The following is a 21830-nucleotide window of genomic DNA, read 5'->3' as shown; positions in this document are numbered from 1 at the left end:
AATGCTTGGGGGATATTTTACAACTTGGGGTATGTCAATGATTAGCAACAACATTGATATGGTTGCATGCATCAAACACATAATACAGCGAATAGCATGTATTTGTCCTATAGGGCAAAAATGAGAATATGAGAAAATCTCTTTGCAAATAATAAAATAAAACCATTTTGAAGATTGAAAGCCATATCAAATAAAAAACAGGATTTATTTCTGTCATAATGGTTTTAATTGTTTTCAATTATTGTTTGTAATATAATGAGAATAATTGGTTGTCACTACAGTTTAGATTTCTATTCCCCTTTGCCGACAACATCACGGCTCTTTGATCGTAACTTATTCAACTGGGATTCTGCCGTGTCGGCTCGTTCCTCCGCTTCCTCCAGTTCATGTTGCACCTTTCGAGCTTTCGCCAAACGGACGCCGGTTTGTTCCTCCTGAGTGTCATAGAAAATATCATAAGTCAGACTGTTATTGTTTAATGTGCACATGAACATTTCACACGTGTATTTTTACTCACCGCTTCCTCACTCTGCCGCTTGTACACTTTTACTTTCAGCTGCAGTTTGTTGACTAAATCCTGAAGTCTTGCCACGCTCTTCTTCTCCTCCTCACCCTGAAACATTTGAGGGTGTTATTCAGTTTTTTGCACATCTCACCTGGTGGCACTCACAGTTATATGGCAGGATTTTACCTGATAAGTGAGCACTTTAATTTTCCTTTCGTATTTCCGCACAACTTTCATGGCCTCGCTGCTGCGTTTCTGTTCTGAATTCAATTCATTTTCCAGCTCACGCACCTTAAAAATACAGTCATTTAAAATCAAATGTTTGTTTTATTTTACCTACAAAGATTTGTTTTTATCCCTTTTTGATTCATACCCTGGCTTCCAGATTTTGAAGCTCTTTCTTCCCGCCTTTCAGAGCCAGCTGCTCGGCCTCCTCCAGACGCTTCTGCAGATCCTTCACTGACACCTCCAGGTTCTTCTTCATCCTCTCCAGGTGAGAGCTGGTGTCCTGCTCCTTCTTCAGCTCCTCCACCATCATGGCAGCCTGTATGGACATTTGTATTGTATCTATCTGCACAACCTCATTGAAATGGCTCTCTGCAGTAGATTAATACAAATTTGGAGGAGACTTACATCCATAATGGATTTTTTGGCCTTCTCATCGGAGTTCCTCGCCTCCTGGACGGTATCCTCCATCTCTGACTGCAGCTGAGATAAATCTGACTCCATCTTCTTCTTGGTGTTTATGAGGCTGGAGTTCTGATCAGTAGAAATCATATAAATATGACACATTTAGTATAATTGTGAGATAATGGAGGTGGATTTGTCTCTAGTATGTGTGTGGACAGATCAACAGTCTGTCTGTAAATGTAAAAACCTTTCACAAATGCAAAAATAAAAAATATAATGTATTGTAAAACTGAACTGCAAAAACAAATTCTATAAATAAGAAATCTGTAAATACTTAAAATGTATTAAAGGAAAACAATTTGGGAATATCTTTCTGACGTTTTACAACTTTCAATCAGAAATGGGTGAATATAGTTTTCGTTTTTGGATCTCAATTCTCTGTTATGGCTTTTGCATTTTATACTTAAGGAGTTTTAAAACAAACTTTCGACTAGGACGACTGAAAATCTACTTGTGTCACTCGGCAATCTGATAGCACATGCTGATGACATGTCTGAAATGGTTTACGCATTTCAAAGTAAGAGCATGAAGGACTTCCAACCTGAACAACTACAAGAAAAGTCACAAAGCACATTACATCTTATCGGATCCTTGCTAGGTCAAATGTAGCAGTGGCATGTAGTGTCGCTTGTGTGACGTTGTGTTACACGTTGCACGTTTATCTGGTCTCTATGTGTGTTGGCCAGTGTGAACTTTTCTTCCAAAACTTTTCATCTAACCTAATGTCTTGTTTCTTGTCCAGTTCTACCCTATACAATCAATGGGAACACCATTAACTTTGACATTGTTTCCTTATATATCTTTCTGGTACAGCCGTGTCCTAACCTGAGAGTGCAGCAGCTGAATCCTCTGGCTGAAGTCGATCACTTCCTGCTCGGCCAGCTTGCGACTTCTCTCAGATTGCTCCAGCGCCGCCTTTATCTCCTCGTTCTCCGCTATCAGGAGGTTGGTGCGGCGCTCTGTGATGGCTAGCTGCTCCCTGAAGTCCTCCTGACACAGGAGCGCTTCATCCAGGTGGACCTGGACGTCCTGCGGCAGAAAGCAAAGGCTTGGAGCTTCAGAGGGGAGAAACTAAGATGAATAGGGTAAATATTTTAACTACTAGATATCACCGTTTCACTTGCCCAATTATTGTTCATATGACAAATTCGCTGAATTTTTCTGTTTCAATAATTAAATAAGTCATTATAACACATGCTAATTTGTGTACAGCACCAGAACAGAAATCCAAACATTGCATAAAACAAGGTTAAATATTTTTAACAGTTATCATCGATTCAAATATGTAAGTCAATAGGCGCTTTCACACCGGAGTATTTTTCCCAGTATAGTTCGGATATAGTTCAGAAAATTTGCGTTCATACCAAAACAAATCCGGAACTAGAACCTTTGTTACCGTTTGTTACCCCCTTTTCAGTCCCTGCTAGAGAGCAGGGACTTTCATGGGAGAAAAAGGTTCCCATTTCTGATTGGCTGGGCGGATTGCAAGCCACGCCCCGTAAAATTCACAAAAAGTTTTGTGAAGCCGCCATTTTATTTGCTCGCATTAGCATTATTAGCATTAGCCCAGCGCACAAACGGAGAGAGACTAACTTATGGCAACACAAAATAAAACGTGGAGATGAGGAGGTGTCGGCGTTCTGGCGATTTACTCGGAATTCTTCAGTAGAAGCTGCTGGGAGTCCCAGCAGCTTCTACTGAAGCCAGTCCACAAGGTTATGGCTAGAAAGGATCCGTCTAGTGTAAAACTCTCGCGAGAGTTTGCAAGTCACGTGGCTGACTGTTTACGTTTGGCAGGCAGCCTTTCAGTTACGATCGTTAACATCAGTGGGCCACATCAAATGATGGTGAGAAGCTAAACTATCTATTAATTATGTCAATTACAGGGAGTGTGATTGTTGAAATAGGGTGTTAGTGGTCTTGCTGTTCAAAGAAGAATGACAACACTGTAGATCACCAACACTATGGTTTATTTTTTATTCACTGGCAAGTCAACGTTGTTGCAGTAAAAGTCCCAAGATAGCTCCTGGTGCAATAAAATGTTCCCTTTCAGTGTTTTACTATTATGTCTGATGTTTCTCTATTAATATTGCTGCTGCATTAATGTGTATGTTGCATGTTAAGGCCCTGACACACCAGGCCGAAATCGTCCGTTTTCCTTAGTCGGACGACGAAGTGTGCCCTGTCGCCCAAACTCAATTTGGTGTGTCCCGCACCGCCGGCCGTGACACGCCTTATTTGGCCTTTCATGGCCGTGTGTCGGCCACAGGCAGTCGGACAAAGAAATCACTCTGATTGGCTGTTCAGCTAGCGAATCAGTGCATGAGAAGCGAAACGGTTGCTTGAGAATGTCTTCCACAAGCAACACTCCAATGGCTGATATCTCCATTACCGCACGAAACATGTTTTTGATAGACGAGAGTGAAAATGGAACGCACACACTATTTGTTGTTTGTTTATATCACGTAGTCTGTTCTTCTTCTCTGTCTTCCGGTTGTTGCCTCTTTTGAATGACGAATACACACTACCGCCGCCTGCTGGTAAGAAGAGTTATTGCCGCTCACGCATGCGCAGTTCATACGTGCTCGGCTGAAGTTTTTGCGGTGTGTTCCAGTGCGACACATGGCCAAGACGCAGGAGAACACGCCGACACAACAGTCGGCATCGGCGTCAGCGAGTTCTCTGGTGACTGCTTGATGTGTCAGGGCCTTTACTGCTGTATATGTGTTTCCGAGCCGCTCCAACGAGAGTTACAACGAGAACATGATGTCATATTTACACAAGACGGATCCTTTCTAGCCATAACCAGTCCCCAACTCCGGGGACTTCCGGCCAGGGACTTCGGGCGGCAGTATACGCCGTGAAGTTGTTTGCGGCCTGCCAGTAAATTCAAAGCAGAAGAAGAAGTGACGTCAGTGGCTTCATTTGCCTAATCCTTCCCCAGGGACTTATTCCGGTGTGAACGCGATCTGCTCTTTAGGTCATGAGAACTAAAGAGTTCTCATGAACTAAGTTCTCTCTATTGGTCTTGAGAGGGAATGTTGCATAGTAACGGTAATACAATATAATAGAATAACATTAATAGAATGTTACATAAATCAGGCTCTGATATACCGATTAATAATTAACAGATATCACCTTGAAAATTCCTCAGTTGATTACTTATATTCAGTCAATTTATTTTGTATACCACGTTTTCTGAAATGTAATGCTAAAATATGTATGTGAGCGATTATCTATTGCACATTTTCGGTGAATGTAGGAGATCTCAGTTATGGATATACTGTATGTTATGGAAGCAAACTAGCCAAAAATCTCAATGTGAACCTGTGATTTAAACGTTTTCTGCCTGAAGTGTCGGCATTGGCATAAACCAACCTTCAGCTGCGCCTGCAGGTTCCTCAGCTGTTTGGTGGCCTCGGACGCCTGGCGGTTTGCGTGACTCAGCTGGACCTCCATCTCGTTCAGATCCCCCTCCATCTTCTTCTTCATCCGCATGGCGTCGTTCCTGCTGCGCGTCTCGGCGTCCAGCGTGCTCTGCAGAGTGTCCACGGTCCTCTGGTTATTCCTCTTGAGCTGGTCGATTTCCTCGTCCTTCTCAAACACCTTTCCGTCCACTTCTGACTTGATCTGGTTCAGCTCCAGTTGAAGGTGCAGGATCTTTGCCTCCTGGTGTTCCAGGTTGGACTGCAACATAAAACAAAGCCCTTAAGATTGTGTCCATTATAATGAAAAATGTATCAATATGTGTCGTTCAAGAAGTAACCTTGATGGTTTATTGAAAGGCCTATCTGTCACAAGCCCAAGGGCCAAAAGTCTCAGGGGCCTCCATGGCTTTCACTTAAAACTTAAAATGACCACAAAGACACACAAAAAGAATCGCAACAATTATAGCAACTACGAAAAGCACACAACTACTGCACAAAAAGATGCATGACCAAAAAAAACAATAGAAAAACTGAAACAATTACAAAGAAGTGAAACTAAACAACAACCCGACACAAGAAGACAACAATGTGATACAATATTACAATACAAGAAAAAGATTACCAGCAAGGAACACAAAATGGTCACACATGGACACAAAGACTACAACGTTGTAAAAATGAATACGAAGGGATAAAAAAAGGCCACAATAGAACACAAACGTCTACAAAGAGAAACAAAAGGACGACAAAGAGACACAAATAGAGGCAACAAAAAGTCTGTCTTTTTGGTCCTACAGTACGGACGTATTTACCCAGGAACCTGTCTAATAATCCGCCCATGGACAAAATACAGACCTCCACTTCCTCCAGAGTCGCCTGGGTTTCTCTCCTCTCCTGCTCGGCTTGCTTTGCAACTTTCTCCAGCTCATGACATATGTTAGTAGATTGTCCGACTTGCTCTGTGATTTCTGTAATCTCCTCTGAAAGTGTAAAGAAAAATATGTATTATCATCGTGGGTCAGAAACAAAAACAAACAACACCAAATGCATGATTTGTTTGCAGCAGAGCTCTTACGCTGAAGGTTTTTATTCTCTTTTTTCATCGACTCCAGATGATCCAAAGCCTCTTCGTAGGAATTTTTCAGTTTGAAAAGGTCTGTGCTCAACACTCGAGACTCTCTCTGGGAAACCTCCAGATCTGACTGACTCTCCTCATGTTTCTGTTTATATTCAACCAGAACCTAAAAGAGGAGAAGACTGGTTTAATAAAACCCTTAAACATCGGGAAAAAAGAGGAGGAAACAAACAAACCTTGTCAAAGTTCCTCTGTTTCTTGTCCAACGCCGCATTAGCTGCATTTGACCTTTCCAGCTCCACCATGAGATGCTCCACCTCCGCCTGCAGCCTCAGCTTGGTTTTATCCAGAGATGCACATTTGACATTAGCTGCCTCTGTCATTTCCTCAGACTCCTGCAGCCGCTGAGCCAGCTTCTTCCTTTGGAAACCAGACATAATTGGTGTTAAAGTGGAAATAATGCATCAGCAGTGACTAAAAGAACATGGAGCCCATTTCTTACTTAGCCTCCTCCAGCTCCTCGGTGCGTTGGATGGCGTCCGTCTCGTATTTGGTCCTCCACTGGGACACCTCGCTGTTGGCTTTGGACAGGCAGCGGTGCAGCTCCCCTTTGGCCTCCTGCTCCTCCTCGTACTGCTCCCTCAGCAGCTCACAGTCGTGTCGAGACGACTGCAAAGCGTGCGCCAGGGCGTTCTTTGTCTTAACAAAAGCGAAAACATATTCATTACAACACTGGTTTATTGCCTGAAGTAAAACTGCTTCATCAAGATAGTACAACATGGTAAAGCTGAGGTACAACTTGCTGTGGACCAATGAATCTCTGATTCTGATTCAGCTGGGAATGTGCCAGTACAATCATTTTGATTACAAAGGTTACAACAATTGTAAAACAAAATGACTTATAATTTCACAAAAAAAAACGCATACATTTTGCACATTTTTGGTTTCATATTTGCATTTCTGCCACTGCTGTGACATGTTCACCTGCCTTAATGTTCAAACAGGTGTTTTCTTTTCTCATACTGTCTGTCCTGCAGCACTCTTTTCACCTTCTGTCTGAAACCAGAGCCCAGTCTGCTCTGATTGGTTAGCTGGCCGGCTCTGTTGTGATAGGGAAACTGCTTAGAGATCTCCCGCCTCTTAGCCTATCACGTATAATGTGTTGGAGCGCTAGCCAATAGAAGCGTGAGTGTTCCATAGTGAAGTCACAAACAATGTTACGGAAGTAAACAAAGGAGTCAGCTACCAGGGGCCCAAGCTGCCAGTTATCTGTCAACTGTTGAACATATATAAATGTTGCCTGTATTGCTTTTGAATTGAATTGTGTCTTCAGACCTTAGTTTCCTCATCCAAGAGTCGCTTCAACTCTTCAATCTGTTGACCTCCGACGTTTTTGATTCTGTTCAGCTGCGACAGAGTGATCTCCTTCTCCTCCAGCATACGGGTTAGCTCACCTGTTTGAAATAAAAAATGACACAAAATAAATATACCTACATCTTAATTGTATCTTATAAAAAAGTTCACATTAAGAAACGTACCATTTTCAGTTGTTTGGCGAGCACTGAGCGTTGTGTAATCACTCAGAGACCTCTGGGCTTCGTCTGCTTTGGTTTTATATTCATTCATCTGATCTTCAAGGCTCCTGCACAGTTTCTCCAGATGAGCCTGAAATATTTAACACAAATTATAAGTATCAAAAGAGGAGCGTAGATTAGAAACCATCGTCATATCTGGAGATCTTTTACCTTGCTTTTCAGGACACTCTCCATGTTGCACGCCATGTCGTCGATTTCCATCTTCAGCTCACTTTTCTCCTTCTCCAGATTCTGCTTGACTCTCTGGAGGTTTTCGATCTGCTCGCTGAGTTCGGCCACACTGTCGGCCTGTTTCTTGCGCAGAGTTGCGGTGATGGTGTCGTGCTGCAGGGTGGATTCCTCCAGATCACGACGCAGCCTCTGGAAATCGGCGTCGCGCTTCTTGTTCATCTCGGCCTGAGCGGCGGTGGCCCCCCCGGCCTCATCCAGCCTCTCGCTGATCTCCTCCAGCTCTCGGGACAGATCACATCGCTGCTTCTCCACTTTGGCTCGAGCCGAGCGCTCAGACTCTATTGCTTCTTCTAACTCTTCAGTGCGAGCCTACAGGAAACACGTGTTTTAAAAACCCGTTCAACTTGTTATGATAGTAAAGAAAATAAGAGATGAAGATGATGATGAACTTTTATTAATCCCCGTGGGGAAATTGTTTCTCTGCATTTGACCCATCCTAGTGTTAGGAGCAGTGTGCTGCCATTTTGAACGGCGCCCGGGGAGCAGTGTGGGGAACGGTGCCTTGCTCAGGGAGACCTCGGTAGCACTTGGTCTTGCCGGGACTTGAACTGGTGACCTTCCAGTTACCAGGCCAAGTCTCTATCAACTTCGCCACCACCGCCCAAATGCATTGGAAAATATCTACTGTTGTTATGAATCATACCTGAAGCTCTTTAATTTTCTTTTGTAGTTGGGTATTCAGGACTTGCTCAACATCGACTTTGCTCTGCAGATTGCTGATTTCAAAGTCCTTTCTGAAAAGAGTACATTTTCAGCACATCAGATATTTCCATGCTTTATTACAATTAGAAAACAAAAATGCCTAGTAAAAACCCATAAAAACATGAAGTTTCTACCTATTTTCCAACATTTTGGAAAATATTCTGATTTGTAGCTGGAGCAAGCAGTCAGTTAGCTTTGCTTATAGACAATGTCTGAACAAAACGGAATCATTTTTGCTTTTGCTTGTACATTACACTTAATGTCTTAAATAGTTAGATTGATATGATCTGGTAGGCAGATTTGAGTATTGAATACTTATTTGAAAGTGCTGACATATTCAATTCCCACAGTTTGATATTTAAGTCGGCACCAAGTAAACTTTATAGACATTTGAGATATTGTACACAGCTATTTATTTGTTGGGCAAACATTGTTCCTTTTGGACAGGGGTGTTTTATTAAACTGAATCGATGATAACTGTAAAATAAACCTTAAATCATGTTAATATATGCATACATTATGATAATATCATGTAAAATAATCTAGCGCCAATTTCTTTTAAATATTTTTCAATTCATATATATCCTTCAATATATCGCTTTCCCTCTTAAACAAATTAGTGTTTTTTGTTTTATTTAAATGAAAAGATAAATGAATATGAATTCACTAGTAGCATAATTATAATTTTCTACAAGTACCATGACAACCACCTGCTGCGATAACCGTGTATCGTGACAGCGCTACATCGATGGACAGAACTAGGCTTTCAGTTTCAAATGATTTTCTAAGCTCAATGGCTGCAGATACAGACTGAATGTACATACATGACATTGGTGTAATACTCCTCTTAGCAAAAAGGTACAAGTTTAACCCTTACAAACTAAAATGCTCAGTTACTAAAAGTCATTTTATCAATTTTATTTCTAAGGAATAATAATGAATCACCCAACAACATACTTTTTCAGTCTCTCCTCCGTTTGCTGCCTTTCATTCTCCAGGTCCATGGTGGTTTCTTGGGACAGCTTCAGATCCCCCTCCAGTTTTCTCCTGAATCTCTCCAAGTCTGCACTCACCTTCTTCTCCTGCTCCAGCGAGCCCTCCAGCTGCAGGAGACCAGGAAGCAAAACCAGGGAAATGATGCAAACTATAGTATCTCATACAAACATCTCCAAACAAACAACCTTGATGATCTAATCATGGATGTTGTGGTCTGTACTCACGTCATCAACCTGTTGCTCCAGCTTGATTTTGTTCTTCATCAGAGTGTTCACTTTGTCCTCCTCGGCCTGGAGGTCGTCTAACGTCTGCTGGTGCACCTCCTGCAGAGCTTTGATCGCCTTTGAAGACTTCAGCTGTTTTTCCTCAAGACTACTGAGCTCCTCTACCAAGTTTTTTACCTAAGAAGAGAAGCACTTTTCTGTTAGCTGTTGTAAATATTGTAGATTTTAGTCATCCACATCTCCACCAAAAGCTCTTTAAAGAGGCATGAAATCATCAGAGGAACCTTATTTTCCGTGGCATATTTCTCCTTCTCCACTTTAGCGATGGTGAGCTCCAGGTCATCGATGTCTCTCTTGAGCTCAGTGCATTCGTCCTCCAGCTCCCTCCTCTTGGCAGTGATTTCTGCGTTGATGTCCTCCTCTTCCTCCATCCTCTCGGAGAACTCTTTGACTTTGGCCTCCAGGTGGATCTTGCGCTTTATCAAACCTTCGCACCGCTCCTCGGCATCGCACAGGTTCTCCCTTTCCTGAGGAGCACATTATAAACATATTATTAAGTGCAGTAAAAACTGAAACTGTTGAAGTTAGGATGACGGTTATTCTTCTTGCCAGTACAGCCTCCTTTTTAGTTAATTATAAATAGTTCCTCATTGTGTTAGCTATTAAACAAATATTTTTCCTAATAAAAACATTTGTTTTATTTAAATAGTAAAATGTTAATTGTGTACCTCCCAATTGCCATATTTATCTAGACCTATTTGATCAAATTTGTTTCATTTTTAAATATTTGTATTTGAATATTGTGTAGGCTGTATGTTTTATATTTGGCATTCTTTTTTTAACCTATTTTTAAACGCTTCGTGTGTCCCAATAATTGTTAGTATTCATATTTTTTCTGTGCCATAAACCTAAATAGTTAGTTTACCACCATCTGCTCTGTTCCTATTTATAATCTTCTACTTTTACTTTGTTGAATTTGACCCCTGTCATGTCCAATTTCCCTGCCGGAATACTTTTTCTTATCTTACATCACTATTGATTATGTAGTTAAAAATAGAAACAAGTGCTGTCTCTCCTAATTTCTTAACAATAAAAGCACACCTCTGATGTTTACGTACTGCTTGGATTTGAAGGTAAAGGTCGTTCTTCTCCTGGAAGAGCATGACCATTTTCTCCTCCAGCTCCTTCCTCCTTGCCTCCGACTTTGCAAACTCCTCTTTGAGTCGAGAGAACACCTCTTTCATGTTCTGCATCTCCTTCTCGGCCTCTGCGCTTCGTAACAGAGGCTTTATCTTGAAGAAGAGTCTCATCCAAGGCCAGTTCTTCACATTCATGAAGGAACGGATGTTGTACTGGATGATGTAAACGGACTCTCTATGGGGTGAAAAAGCAAAATACATTTTTAAGGCTTTGCGTATTTTTATAAAAAGCATTTTTACTGCCTAAAATACTTACATTAAGTAGATATTTTAGCCAAGTGTTAGCCAACACCTGCATGCTAACAGGTTAACCAGTCTAAGATCTTGATGTTAAGCAGGTATAAAGATAACCATATTCTCTTTCTTAGCATAGCTTGTTAGCATGCTAACATTTGCTAGTTAGCACTAAACCTAAACTAAACGCAAAGTACAGCTGAGGCTAACTTTGTCGGAAATAAAGGGTTTGATAAATTAAGATTTTTGACATTCTAGTGGCGCTAAAGGAAAATCATTAGCATCTATCCAGATTCCTGAGAGGAACATACATGTTTGAAGAAAATCTCATGACAATCCATCAAATTGATGTTAAGTCTTAAGATATTTTAGTGTTTTTAAGTGAAATCCCAAAACACACATGCATTTACCACGTATTGCCCTATGTGCCACGAAAGACAATGAAACTTTCTTGAGATTTAAAGTTTAACTATTAAATACATGTTTTCATTTTGCTTTAATTCTGTAAAAGTCCCCTATATCCTTATATTTCCTAGACATTTCTGGTAGCTTTTTTCAACTAAAGTCATGCGTATATAAAATAAATGTTAGTAGACCTTTTCTTTGACATCTCCTTCAGCCGCAGCCTGGTGAGGTAGCCTCTGGAAACGGCCTGGATTCGAGTCATCAGCACAGCCAGACGCTCATCCCTCATCTCCTCCAGGAGACCCAGCAGGCCCGCTTTGAAAAACACCTGGAACATGAGAATAAACGTTAGGAAGAGGATTAGGGCCAGGAATAGGGGGAAAAGCAAGATTTGTATAGCTGGAAAGGTCGAGAATTAAATAAAAAATAGCAGTGAATGCTACGTGTGATCTATTCTGAAAAGTTCTACGTTTATTCCAGACATTTCCACTTTTAAAAAGGTATTTCAAATATATTCTCAACATTATTACTGCAGTGGTGGAAAAAAGTGGCTAAAATGCGATATCTTATCGGGACTGCTTATAAAATCGTACTCACCTAAAAGTACACAAGCATTGGCATCAAAAAGGACAGTTCAGGTTCATCTTAAGGAATGTTGTTCTTCATTTTTATTAAAGCTCTCTGACAAATGACTGCCTGTATTCTACTGTATGCAGATGATACTGCCATTTATTTTTCCAAGCCTGATTCAGAGTAACTTAGAGGCTCATTTTTAGTAGCAAGATCCTGTTTTCCAAACTAAGAAATACAATAAAAACCGAGACAAACAATGTGAGGTTTTTAAGATACCTTTGTGTATCCAAATCGATATTGGGAATGGTCCACATCGATAGAAGAGAGAAGTTTCTCTGAAGCCTTCTTGCTGTCGATAAACTGCCCCTCCGGGATCGCACTGGCGTTCAAAATCCTGTATCTGTCACACAGTAAACGTAAAATAGTGTACAACATACAATACAAATAAAACAGACAGTGTTGTGATTTACCTCTGCCTGAAATCCCCATAGAGGATCCTGCTGGGGAATCCCTTCCTGCAGATCCTGATTCCTTCCAACACGCCATTACAGCGCAGCTGGTGAAGGACCAGCTGGTGATCCATGGAGCCTATGTGGAAAATACAAAGGAATAGTTCAACAAATGTTTATCTTGAGTTAAGATAACTACGATTTGATTTGTTTGAGATCTGTAACAATTAGTAGAATAATTGTTTTGTGCATCGAAATGATCATCTATTTTAAATGTTTTAAGTGATTTTTCATTTTTCAGCCTTCCCATTTCCTTTGTTTTATACAACATTAAAGTTATTATTTTAGGGGGTTTGGACTTAAAGTTGTTTCAAAGCAAACCATTTTCCTCAGTTTTTCAAACAATTTCGTAAAGGATCATATCAATTATATACATGTATTTGATTAACAATCAACATAGCTTTCATTACTGTCATTGAATATATAGCTGGAGCTAGCAGCTTGTTAGCTTAGCTTAGCATAAAGAATGAAAACAAAGGGAAACTGCTTGTCTGATTATAACAAAATCCACCTACAAGCACCTTTAACGTTGAATAATTAACACTTTTCTTGGTGTGAGGCTAAGATGTGTGAGGCTGGTATACATCTTGTTCCTTTAACTTCAGAATGAATATATTTCTTCTCACCTGGTGTCTTGGTTTCATTGGGGATGATGCATCTCACAAAGTGTGGCTGTGTGGAACGCAGGTTGGACATCAGTTTATTCAGGTTTTCCTGAAAGAAATAAACATATTATTGTCTCTTGACAAGAAATTGTTCTATATAAAAGAACCGTTAACTAATCAACAATATTATAGTTGTATCAAATGTATCAAAGGAATAAATAAAAAAAGAATTAAAAATAATAGTTTTAGTTTTAGTAACTTTTACTAACTTACGAAATAAATTCATCATTATTGATAATTACCCTGAAAAGTGCTGAAACCGTCTGAAAAGAAGATCCTTTTTTCTTGGCACTTCTCTTACTTCCATCAGCTACAATAAGTAGTAATGATAAACACATTAATACATCAGTTATTATCAAAAACTACTATATGTGTATTATTCTCAAAAGTGCTGTAAAGCAGAATTATTACTTTGACTTTTGGTACTTTAAATATATTTGGATGCTATTACTTTTTAGACTTTTATGTAAATTACATTTTAAATGCAGGAGTGTTGCATGCAACATACTGTATTTAAACCATGTGGTATTATTCATTTTAATTAAATAAAAGAGTACTTCTTCCACTTCTCCTATTCAAAGTGAACTGACCGTCAGCAGTGGAGTATGTTGCGAAGAGCTGTGAGAGCAGCTTCAGGGAGGCTTTCTGGTAAAGCTGCACCACGGTGTCGTTGAGCGGGTCTTTGTTCTTCTCCAGCCAGCCGCTCAGGTTGTAGTCCACGGTGCCGGCGTAATGCACCAGGGAGAAGTGGGCTTCAGCCTTTCCTTTGGAGGGCTTGGGCTTCTGGAAGATGCTGTTCTTCCCCAGGTGCTGGTCGTACAGCTTGTTCTTGAAGGAGCCGTCTGTTGCCTTTGGAAACATGCACTCCTCCTCGAGGATAGAGAAAATGCCCATCGGCTGCAAAGGAAGAAGTAATGAGTGTTGGAGTAAGATAACTGTGGGTATTGTCCACAGTAGATGACCATTACATGTATGTATGATCTGTATGTGTAATGTGTATTTGTAAAGCGCCTTGAGAGTCATTGATAAAAGCGCTATAATAAATATAAGGATTATTATTATTATTATTATTATTATAACGGCTTGGTATAACGTTGAGAAATGTTGCACCATTTGAAACAAACCAGTTTGAAATGAATTAAATAATTATTAATCTGCACTTATAATTCTAGCTGATACATACATGCTAATATAAGAACATCTTCAATGTAATTTTTGATTACACATTTCTTTAGTCACAGGGGTGTCCATTTCCTCACTGCATTTACCTCGGGCTGTGCATATTTTATTTATTTATATATACACAATATGAATGTAATATATATATATATGTTCTACATTTTCAAAAAGGGTACTTTCTATTGGTCCACTGTAAGTATAATTTTAAGTATATTATGTGTTCCTATCTATGTATTCATTGTTATTGTTAATAATGCCTTGCTGTTTTCAATCAGTTTATTTTGATATTAAAAAATGCAAACTACATTTACCTACAAGAATAATGCTAAGCACCAACTGTTTTAAATACAGTAACAAAAAAAGAGAAATCACAACAAATATGTGATTATAAAAAAATGACACACCTTTTCAATGAGCTCAATGCAGGCCGCCAAGTCCATGCCAAAGTCAATGAACTCCCACACAATCCCTTCCTTTTTGTACTCCTCTTGCTCCAACACAAACATGTGGTGGTTGAAAAACTGTTGCAGCTTCTCGTTGGTGAAGTTGATGCACATTTGCTCCAGGCTGTTCATCTGGAATGGACAACAATGATTACAACAAATATAGACATTATTTCACAAAGATTTGCTCCATCTTATGTAGAAGTGAATCCTGTTTACCTCAAAAATCTCGAACCCTGCGATGTCCAGCACGCCAATAAAATGCTGTCTTGGTAGTTTGGTGTCCAGCTGCTGGTTGATCCTGGTGACCATCCACAGGAACAGCTTCTCATACACCGCCTTAGACAGAGCCCCACTGGCGTTGTTCACCTGGAATCAGAGGGGGAACAAGTTCTCATATTATATTCCTATATTCAAACGTTATTTCAATGTAATTTTTTTATATAGACTTTTCAGATGTAGAACACTGTACCTGCTGAGGAGTCTGTCCTTTGGTGACATACTCATTCCCCACCTTCACTCTAGGATAGCAGAGCGCCTTCAGCAGATCTGCAGAGTTCATGCCCATCAGGTAGGCCACTTTGTCAGCCACTGTGGGACAGAAACCACACGTTATAATGTGGGCTTGTCAAATGTATCCTGCAACCCTTATTTAGTTTAAATTGAGCTTGGAAGTCTCACCCTCTGTGCCGTCGGGCTCCGCCTGCTCCTCTCGCTGCTTCTGCTTGAACTTCATGTTCCCATAGTGCATCACGGCGCCAGTCAGCTTGTAGATGCCAACCTTTTCCTCCGCGTTGAACCCCAGGATGTCGATGGCTTTCTGAGAAACAGACATGGATGTAGAAACTTTGTGATTAGTACATTTTGGAGTAGATTGATGGTAGTTTCATCACATGCAAACATATTTTAACTGATCTAATCTTACTTTTATTTAAATGATTGATTAATGCTCATTCCATTTATTTAAAATTATATTAAAACTTATAATGAAAAAATAAGTGGTTGGTGTACTGAAAAAGTATAAATACATACATAAATAAATAATATTTATTCATAATAATAATACTTTGTTTCAGTGATTTTTACAGAAAATTATATCGTACATTTCTTGTTTTCCACACATCGCTTAGTCTGCGTTTCATGGTTTTTGCATGTATTATTTATAATTATTTGACGCAGGTGCACTCACATCAGTGGCCATCAGCTCCTCAGTGTCGTTGATGCTCAGCACAGTGAGTTCCCCCTGGCTGATGAAAGGGTAGTCGTACGGGTTGGTGGTAATCAGCATCATGTCTGAAATGAAACAGAGAAAGTTCTGATTTCTCTGCAGGGTCAGTGCGGCATCAACTTCACAAAAAGGGGTTTACCGATTAATTCAGGCTTCTTGTTTGACATGATTTGATAGAAGATGTGGTAGCTCCTCTCCGCCGGCAGCTGAAAGGTCACTCTGGATTTCTCCAAAAGGTCTTAATAAAATAAACACAAGTTACAAACAGATATATTGTATATAGCAGTGGGCTATTAATGATACTGATATACTGTAAGCACACTTACACGTTTCAATATCAGCTGAGGCCAACTTCCCCTTTGTTCCAAAGTGGATGCGAATGAACTTTCCCTAAAAAAGTAAAAATTTGACAAATTATTTCTAATTTTGTTCCAACTGACAAAAGCTTTGATATTTGGAAACTGAGAACCAATGGTGACATAGTACAAAATTACGTTTAGTGAAATACTGGTACTTGACTTCCGTATTTATATATATATAAGTATTATCACTATTTTTACTTTTGATTCTGAAATCTGCTAAATCTACACTGTGGTATAACTTCCTTTACTTATATTAAATAGTACTTATTCTACTGCTGTTGAGAATTACCATCTTAATATTTATTTTATCCGCTTTTAACTAAAATACGTTAATAAGTTAATTATAATATTAACATTGTAACACTTCCTTGTGATACCATAATGGTTTTCTAATTATCAAGAGATAACAGGTCAAGGTTTTGACATGGGGTCAACATTGCTTTAGTAGGCCAATACCCCAAGATGGAGAGAAGATATCTACCAACATTTGACAAATCATTGAGGAGCTATGGCACATTTTCTGGTAAGCCCCACCCTTTGAGTTTTTTGATTGGTAGCGTGTATGTTTAATAACCTTTTTATAGGCTTTATACGACATTTTGTGTTGATTAAGTCAACATCTTTAAAAGCTATATCTAATGTTTCTAGCTTTTTCTACCCCTTCAGGGTCTGAGGCGTAATAATAATATTAATAACTTTGAGCTTCCGTACAGATCAAAGTTGGACTTACAAAGCGAGAGGAGTTGTCGTTCCTCACAGTCTTGGCGTTCCCAAAAGCTTCGAGCAGAGGGTTGGCCTGGATGATCTGATCCTCCAGATTCCCCTGTGAGCTCAAACAATGTGCAAAACTTAAAGTCAGTTAAAGGTTTTTACATAAAGAATTTGGGATATGTCTTTGTATGACAAAAACAAACTAATCTCATACATTTTGCAAGACACTATAGGTGAATAGAGTAAAACGTTAGGAGTAGAAACCAAACCACCATTCAGCTTCCCCAGTTAATCATTTTCACTCAATCAAAAAGTTTTCTGAAATAGTATCTATGCAAATGAGGCATTAATAAAATAGCTCTCATAAACTCATACAATTAACTTCTGTTTTTACCTGTAATGTCTTGCATTAAACCAGTTTTGTTCTATCTTTTTCCGGACATTGTTATATCTAACAGGTACATTGTTATAATGTGATAGAAGTCGACTGAACCTGCATTTTTCCGGGAAGTTGCTCTTTCTTGCTCGAGTCTCCGACCGATGCAATTGTTGCAAAGTACTGGATGACTCTCTTGGTGTTGACGGTCTTCCCGGCACCAGATTCTCCACTGACAAACATCAGCATGGGATAGGGATGAGGAATTGAACTATATTGACAGTCTATTGTTTAGCGGCTAAAAAAAAGAAAATGGTACTTACGTGATCAGGATAGACTGGTTCTCACGATCTGTTGAACGGAAAATAAACTGGTCAACTTTGGTATTGGATTTGGCTTTTGCCTGTATTTGAGGTGTCATCTCTTTAATGTTCACTCAGCTTTGAGGTAGTTTGAATCCCATTGCAGATGCTACATCATTTTGTTTAACTTTTACTAACACTTGTATCTTTGTTCTATTTTAATTATTTTTGGCAAGGGTTACTTTTGAGTATGAAGTCCTACATTTGTCTCTATGATATACAATTGTTAAGACTGAGACACAAATGAATAAATATTTAACAAACAAAGTTAATGGGTCTGGAAAGTAACTTTGATTTTCTTCATTTAATCCTATGTGCAATAGGATTAAATGAAGACAATTTAATCAAAAAGGCAGGAAGTAAGTGAGGACATTAAAGGTGGGGTAGGTAAGTTTCAGAAACCGGCTCGAGATACACTTTTTGTTATATTCCATGGAATGCTCTTAACATCCCGATAGCAATGAATATCTTAAGTGCTTTGACAAAAAATCCATAACAAAATGTCATCTGTTGAAGCCGTAATACTGTAAAAAGTACAACCAATCCGCGGATTGGATGGCCTATCTGCCTGTCAGCCTTACATCGGGGCACAAACTTATCTCGTGCCCTCATTGGTCATGTGCGCGTTCGTGTGTGTTGGAGGAGGGGCTCTATAAGGAAGTGGCAGATTTTCTCCGGTTGTGTATTTTCAAATTCTAGCGATCTCGAGCCGGTTTCTCAAACTTACCTACCCCACCTTTAACTATAGAACTTTCATTTGAATGTTTCTATTTTCTGCCTTCACTTCAATACATCAAACCATCATTCCTTCACTTCATTTATTTATTTAATTGTTTGAATTCATTTGATGATTTACATTTTTTAAATGTATTTAATCAACTTATTATAACATTGTAATGTATTATTATAGATTAATAAAAAACGTATATCATTTTATAAGTTTAAATTCACAAGCTTCTCAGCAGCATAAAAATAATGATAACTAGTCATTTCTAGTGATAAACAATAACAAACTATATTTTAATTCTAATTATTTTACACCTTTACTCTAGTAAGATTGCGAAAGCAGACATTCCACTAGTAATAGAGTATTTCTGCACTGTGGTATTTCTAAAAAAGCAAAAACTTTGTATTAATTTCCAACACCCAATAACTAGTTGGAAATTATGTTTTCTCTGTTTTCTTTGGAGGATATTCTATCCTTAGAATAAACTTGATGATGCTTTTAAAGTCATCAAGTAAGCTTCAATTAGTCATATACGAGCACATCCAGATAGTAATGGTGAGCCTGGACCTTTGAGCATGTACTGGTAAGCGTTGTCAGAGATGGAGAAGATGTGCGGGGGGGCCTCCTGACGTTTCTTCCCACGGTACCCAGACACCACCTCCGGGTTGTAGACTGGAAGCCACTTATAGGGATTCACAGTCACACAGAAGAGCCCAGAGTAGGTCTGAGAGAAAAAGACGAGAGGAAAACAAATTGTGAATTATGTTGTAGGAGGTTACCCAGCTAGCGGGGAACGTTCTCACAACTTTGGCTAACGTTACCTACAGGTTCTAATAAGGTTTTAAAGAAACGTTTTAATCTGATGTTCAAAGAACAGTGGCTGACAACCAGATATTGCATGTTTACGGTGGCATGTGTAAGTTCCCAGCTAGATATTTTTGTTACCATTCGTTGTTCTCGGAATGTTTTCAGCGGGACGTTTCATTTTGGTTCCCAGAATGTTCTTCTGAAAGGTAGGATAACGTTCTCGAAAAACATTCTTAACATTTTTGGTGATAACTTTCTAAAGATGTATGAGCGCATTGAGACAATGAATAGGACGTATAAAAACGAATTTATGCATATATTCACTCACATGCACTTATAATCACACTAAGGTATGTAGGCCCACAGTATTCATAATATCATGTGTAAAATATCCGAAAATAATCACACTTTTTTCTGACTATAAAGGTTGTGTCTCGTATGTACAGTAGGTTCTAACTGTTGGATAAGCTATCTGGCTGTGTGTGGTTTGTGAGGGCTGCGTATAAACAGTGTCCGCTGTTTATGCATATTGGATACAAATCGTTATTGCACCCTTTAGATTTGAGACCGACAGACATATAGAGGAACGGACCGACTGTCACTGCCCGTCCCTGAAACCCCTGTTAGTGTTTGTTTGTGTTTGTTTCTACTGTGTGTCTCCCCCCCTGCCTGCTGGTCTGCTCTACACTGCTGGGAGCAATCTCCAATCAACCACACCTGCAACCTGCTCATCAGCCACACCATGAAACCCTGCAGCCTGCACTCATTCCCTGCCGGATTGTTGCCGTGAACGGTTTGTTGCGTGCCGCTCTAGCTTTTTGCCAGCATATTCTTTGACAACTTTGCCTGCTTTTGCCTCACACTCATTTTATGTCTCTCCCAGGAGGAATCCAAGGCCTTCCACACTCCCAAGACCAGCCAGGCCTCTCCACCCTGGAACAACTGTTTCCCACTGCTGCCATAACCAACCTCCACTCCCAGATCCCCTTTTCTAATAAACAAATGTTACTTTCACCAGCTGATTCCGATTCATTCTTTTGCATGTGTTAATAGTCAAATTCCAATAGTTAAGTAAACTATCAAAGTCATCCTAATGACCACAGTGGTCAGTCCACTTACCCAGGAATTTTGAGTTGGTCAACTACAGAAATATGATGTCTTTATGTTCTAATAATGTAAACATATTTTAGTAAATTGTTACCACAGAACATTTGCATAATGTTTTAAACATAACGCATATTATCCTTCTCTAAAATAATAACTTTCTGGCAACATAAACAAATCTAACTTGCAGCTGAAAACATTTTAAGAACAGTAGGGCATAATGTTCTAACAATGTTATCAAAAACATTTTAAGAATGTTTTTAGAGAACGTTATCCTACCTTTCAGAAGAACGTTCTGAGAACCAAAAGAAAACTTCCCGCTGAAAACATTCCTAGAACAATGAATGGTAATATTCTCAGAATGTTTTTAGAACCAACATTTCTAGCTGGGTAGGTGTTCATTTCAATGTAAAATCTAAATAAATAACATGTGGACCATAAACTGATGTATGTGTTTGCATTAGTTACGTAGATCATCCAGGCGGCGTAGCGCTCCTTGAGGTTGAATAGCACGGCAGGTTCGTGCAGATGTGTGAGCAGAGCCACATCCTCCAGCTTGTCAAACTTCGGAGGGTTCATGGGCCGGATGTCGTCCAGGTGCACTGTGACAATCTGAGGAAGAATTCAAAGGTCCAGTGAAGTCCGTGACAGGTAGAAAAGATAGAAACAGGACAGATGTCAGAATTTATATTTATTTAGGTGAAACCCTACAATTGTTTTTGTTTTACCTCAGATAAGATATAACCTTTGGCACATTTTCAGTAATTTTTCAATAATGTTTGGCTGTGTAAATGCATACAACATATATTTTAGGAGGGGTGCAAGTTTTTTTTTTTTTTTCAAGTTTAACCTCAACACTTATTAATTAAGTAGTATGACATTCAGACCCTTAAAGACACAAATTCACAACTGAAAGTCATGAAAACCACATTTTGGTATTGCATTGCAACATAAAATAATGCAATATATGATATCAGGCTTTAATTGGGAGGCCTGTCTTGAAAACTATATTTCTTTTACTATTTTTAAGTCATGGTATTTCGGGTTTCTGAAACAAAAAAATACAAATGTTGTTGCTAATCATTAACAAATAAATAAATGATTGTATTTAGTTGTTATCATTAAAAAAAACACTGTACAATTATGTTGTTTTGGGTCAAACAACAAAGGGATGCACCGACCTTTGCGTCCTCAGTCTCCACGGTGACACTGGATCCATCTTGGCTTCTGATCTTCCCCTTCACATACTCCTGCTTCGGGTCGGGCACGAACACTGCTGTTTTGGCATCAAACGGCATGTTTTGTGCTGCGATTCTCTCCCGCTCTGATTTGCGGAGGTAAGGGGCAGCCACCCCAAATATTTCCATCTCGGCGTCGCTCATTTTATCTGGCTGCAAGAGCGAGAAAACAAATGTTCTCAAACAGGACAACAAAAAGATGTTGTGAATTCATCATCATCATACTTACCAGAGTGTTGCAGACCTAAAAGAAGATCTCCCG

General features: G+C 39.4%; 1 protein-coding gene across 1 annotated transcript; it reads right to left on the bottom strand.

Annotated features, from left to right (window-relative positions):
- Positions 1 to 234: 234 nt before the first annotated feature.
- LOC117451090 (myosin heavy chain, skeletal muscle, adult-like) lies at positions 235 to 21712 on the bottom strand. The gene is made up of 38 exons (XM_034089202.1): positions 21512 to 21712; positions 20799 to 20942; positions 18987 to 19143; positions 17654 to 17681; positions 17448 to 17562; positions 16974 to 17066; positions 16208 to 16271; positions 16021 to 16119; positions 15843 to 15946; positions 15335 to 15473; positions 15126 to 15244; positions 14873 to 15022; positions 14615 to 14785; positions 13622 to 13928; positions 13274 to 13341; positions 12993 to 13080; positions 12328 to 12445; positions 12134 to 12257; positions 11476 to 11612; positions 10565 to 10820; positions 9731 to 9973; positions 9447 to 9623; positions 9184 to 9329; positions 8168 to 8258; positions 7444 to 7833; positions 7237 to 7363; positions 7034 to 7152; positions 6201 to 6397; positions 5935 to 6118; positions 5699 to 5864; positions 5479 to 5603; positions 4574 to 4882; positions 2021 to 2224; positions 1139 to 1264; positions 879 to 1049; positions 692 to 796; positions 518 to 613; positions 235 to 434 (listed from the first exon to the last, which is right to left on the bottom strand). Exons 1-38 carry the CDS (start codon positions 21710 to 21712, stop codon positions 291 to 293), a joined length of 5802 nt encoding a protein of 1933 aa, XP_033945093.1. The 3' UTR covers positions 235 to 290.
- Between the last annotated feature and the right edge of the window lie 118 nt (positions 21713 to 21830).

This window comes from Pseudochaenichthys georgianus, chromosome 8 (assembly GCF_902827115.2).
Source record: "Pseudochaenichthys georgianus chromosome 8, fPseGeo1.2, whole genome shotgun sequence".
Lineage (NCBI taxonomy): Eukaryota > Metazoa > Chordata > Actinopteri > Perciformes > Channichthyidae > Pseudochaenichthys > Pseudochaenichthys georgianus.
Note: the sequence above shows the minus strand (reverse complement) of the source record. Positions and strands in the feature narration are given on the sequence as shown.

Coding starts and splice junctions, on each gene's coding strand:
- LOC117451090 (XM_034089202.1), bottom strand. CDS start 21,712: ATGAGCGACGCCGAGATGGAAATATTTGGGGTGGCTGCCCCTTACCTC. Junction 13,929..14,614: donor GCATTGAGCTCATTGAAAAG/GTGTGTCATTTT, acceptor CTTCCTTTGCAG/CCGATGGGCATTTTCTCTAT. Junction 9,974..10,564: donor TTTACCTTCAAATCCAAGCA/GTACGTAAACAT, acceptor TGTGCTCCTCAG/GAAAGGGAGAACCTGTGCGA.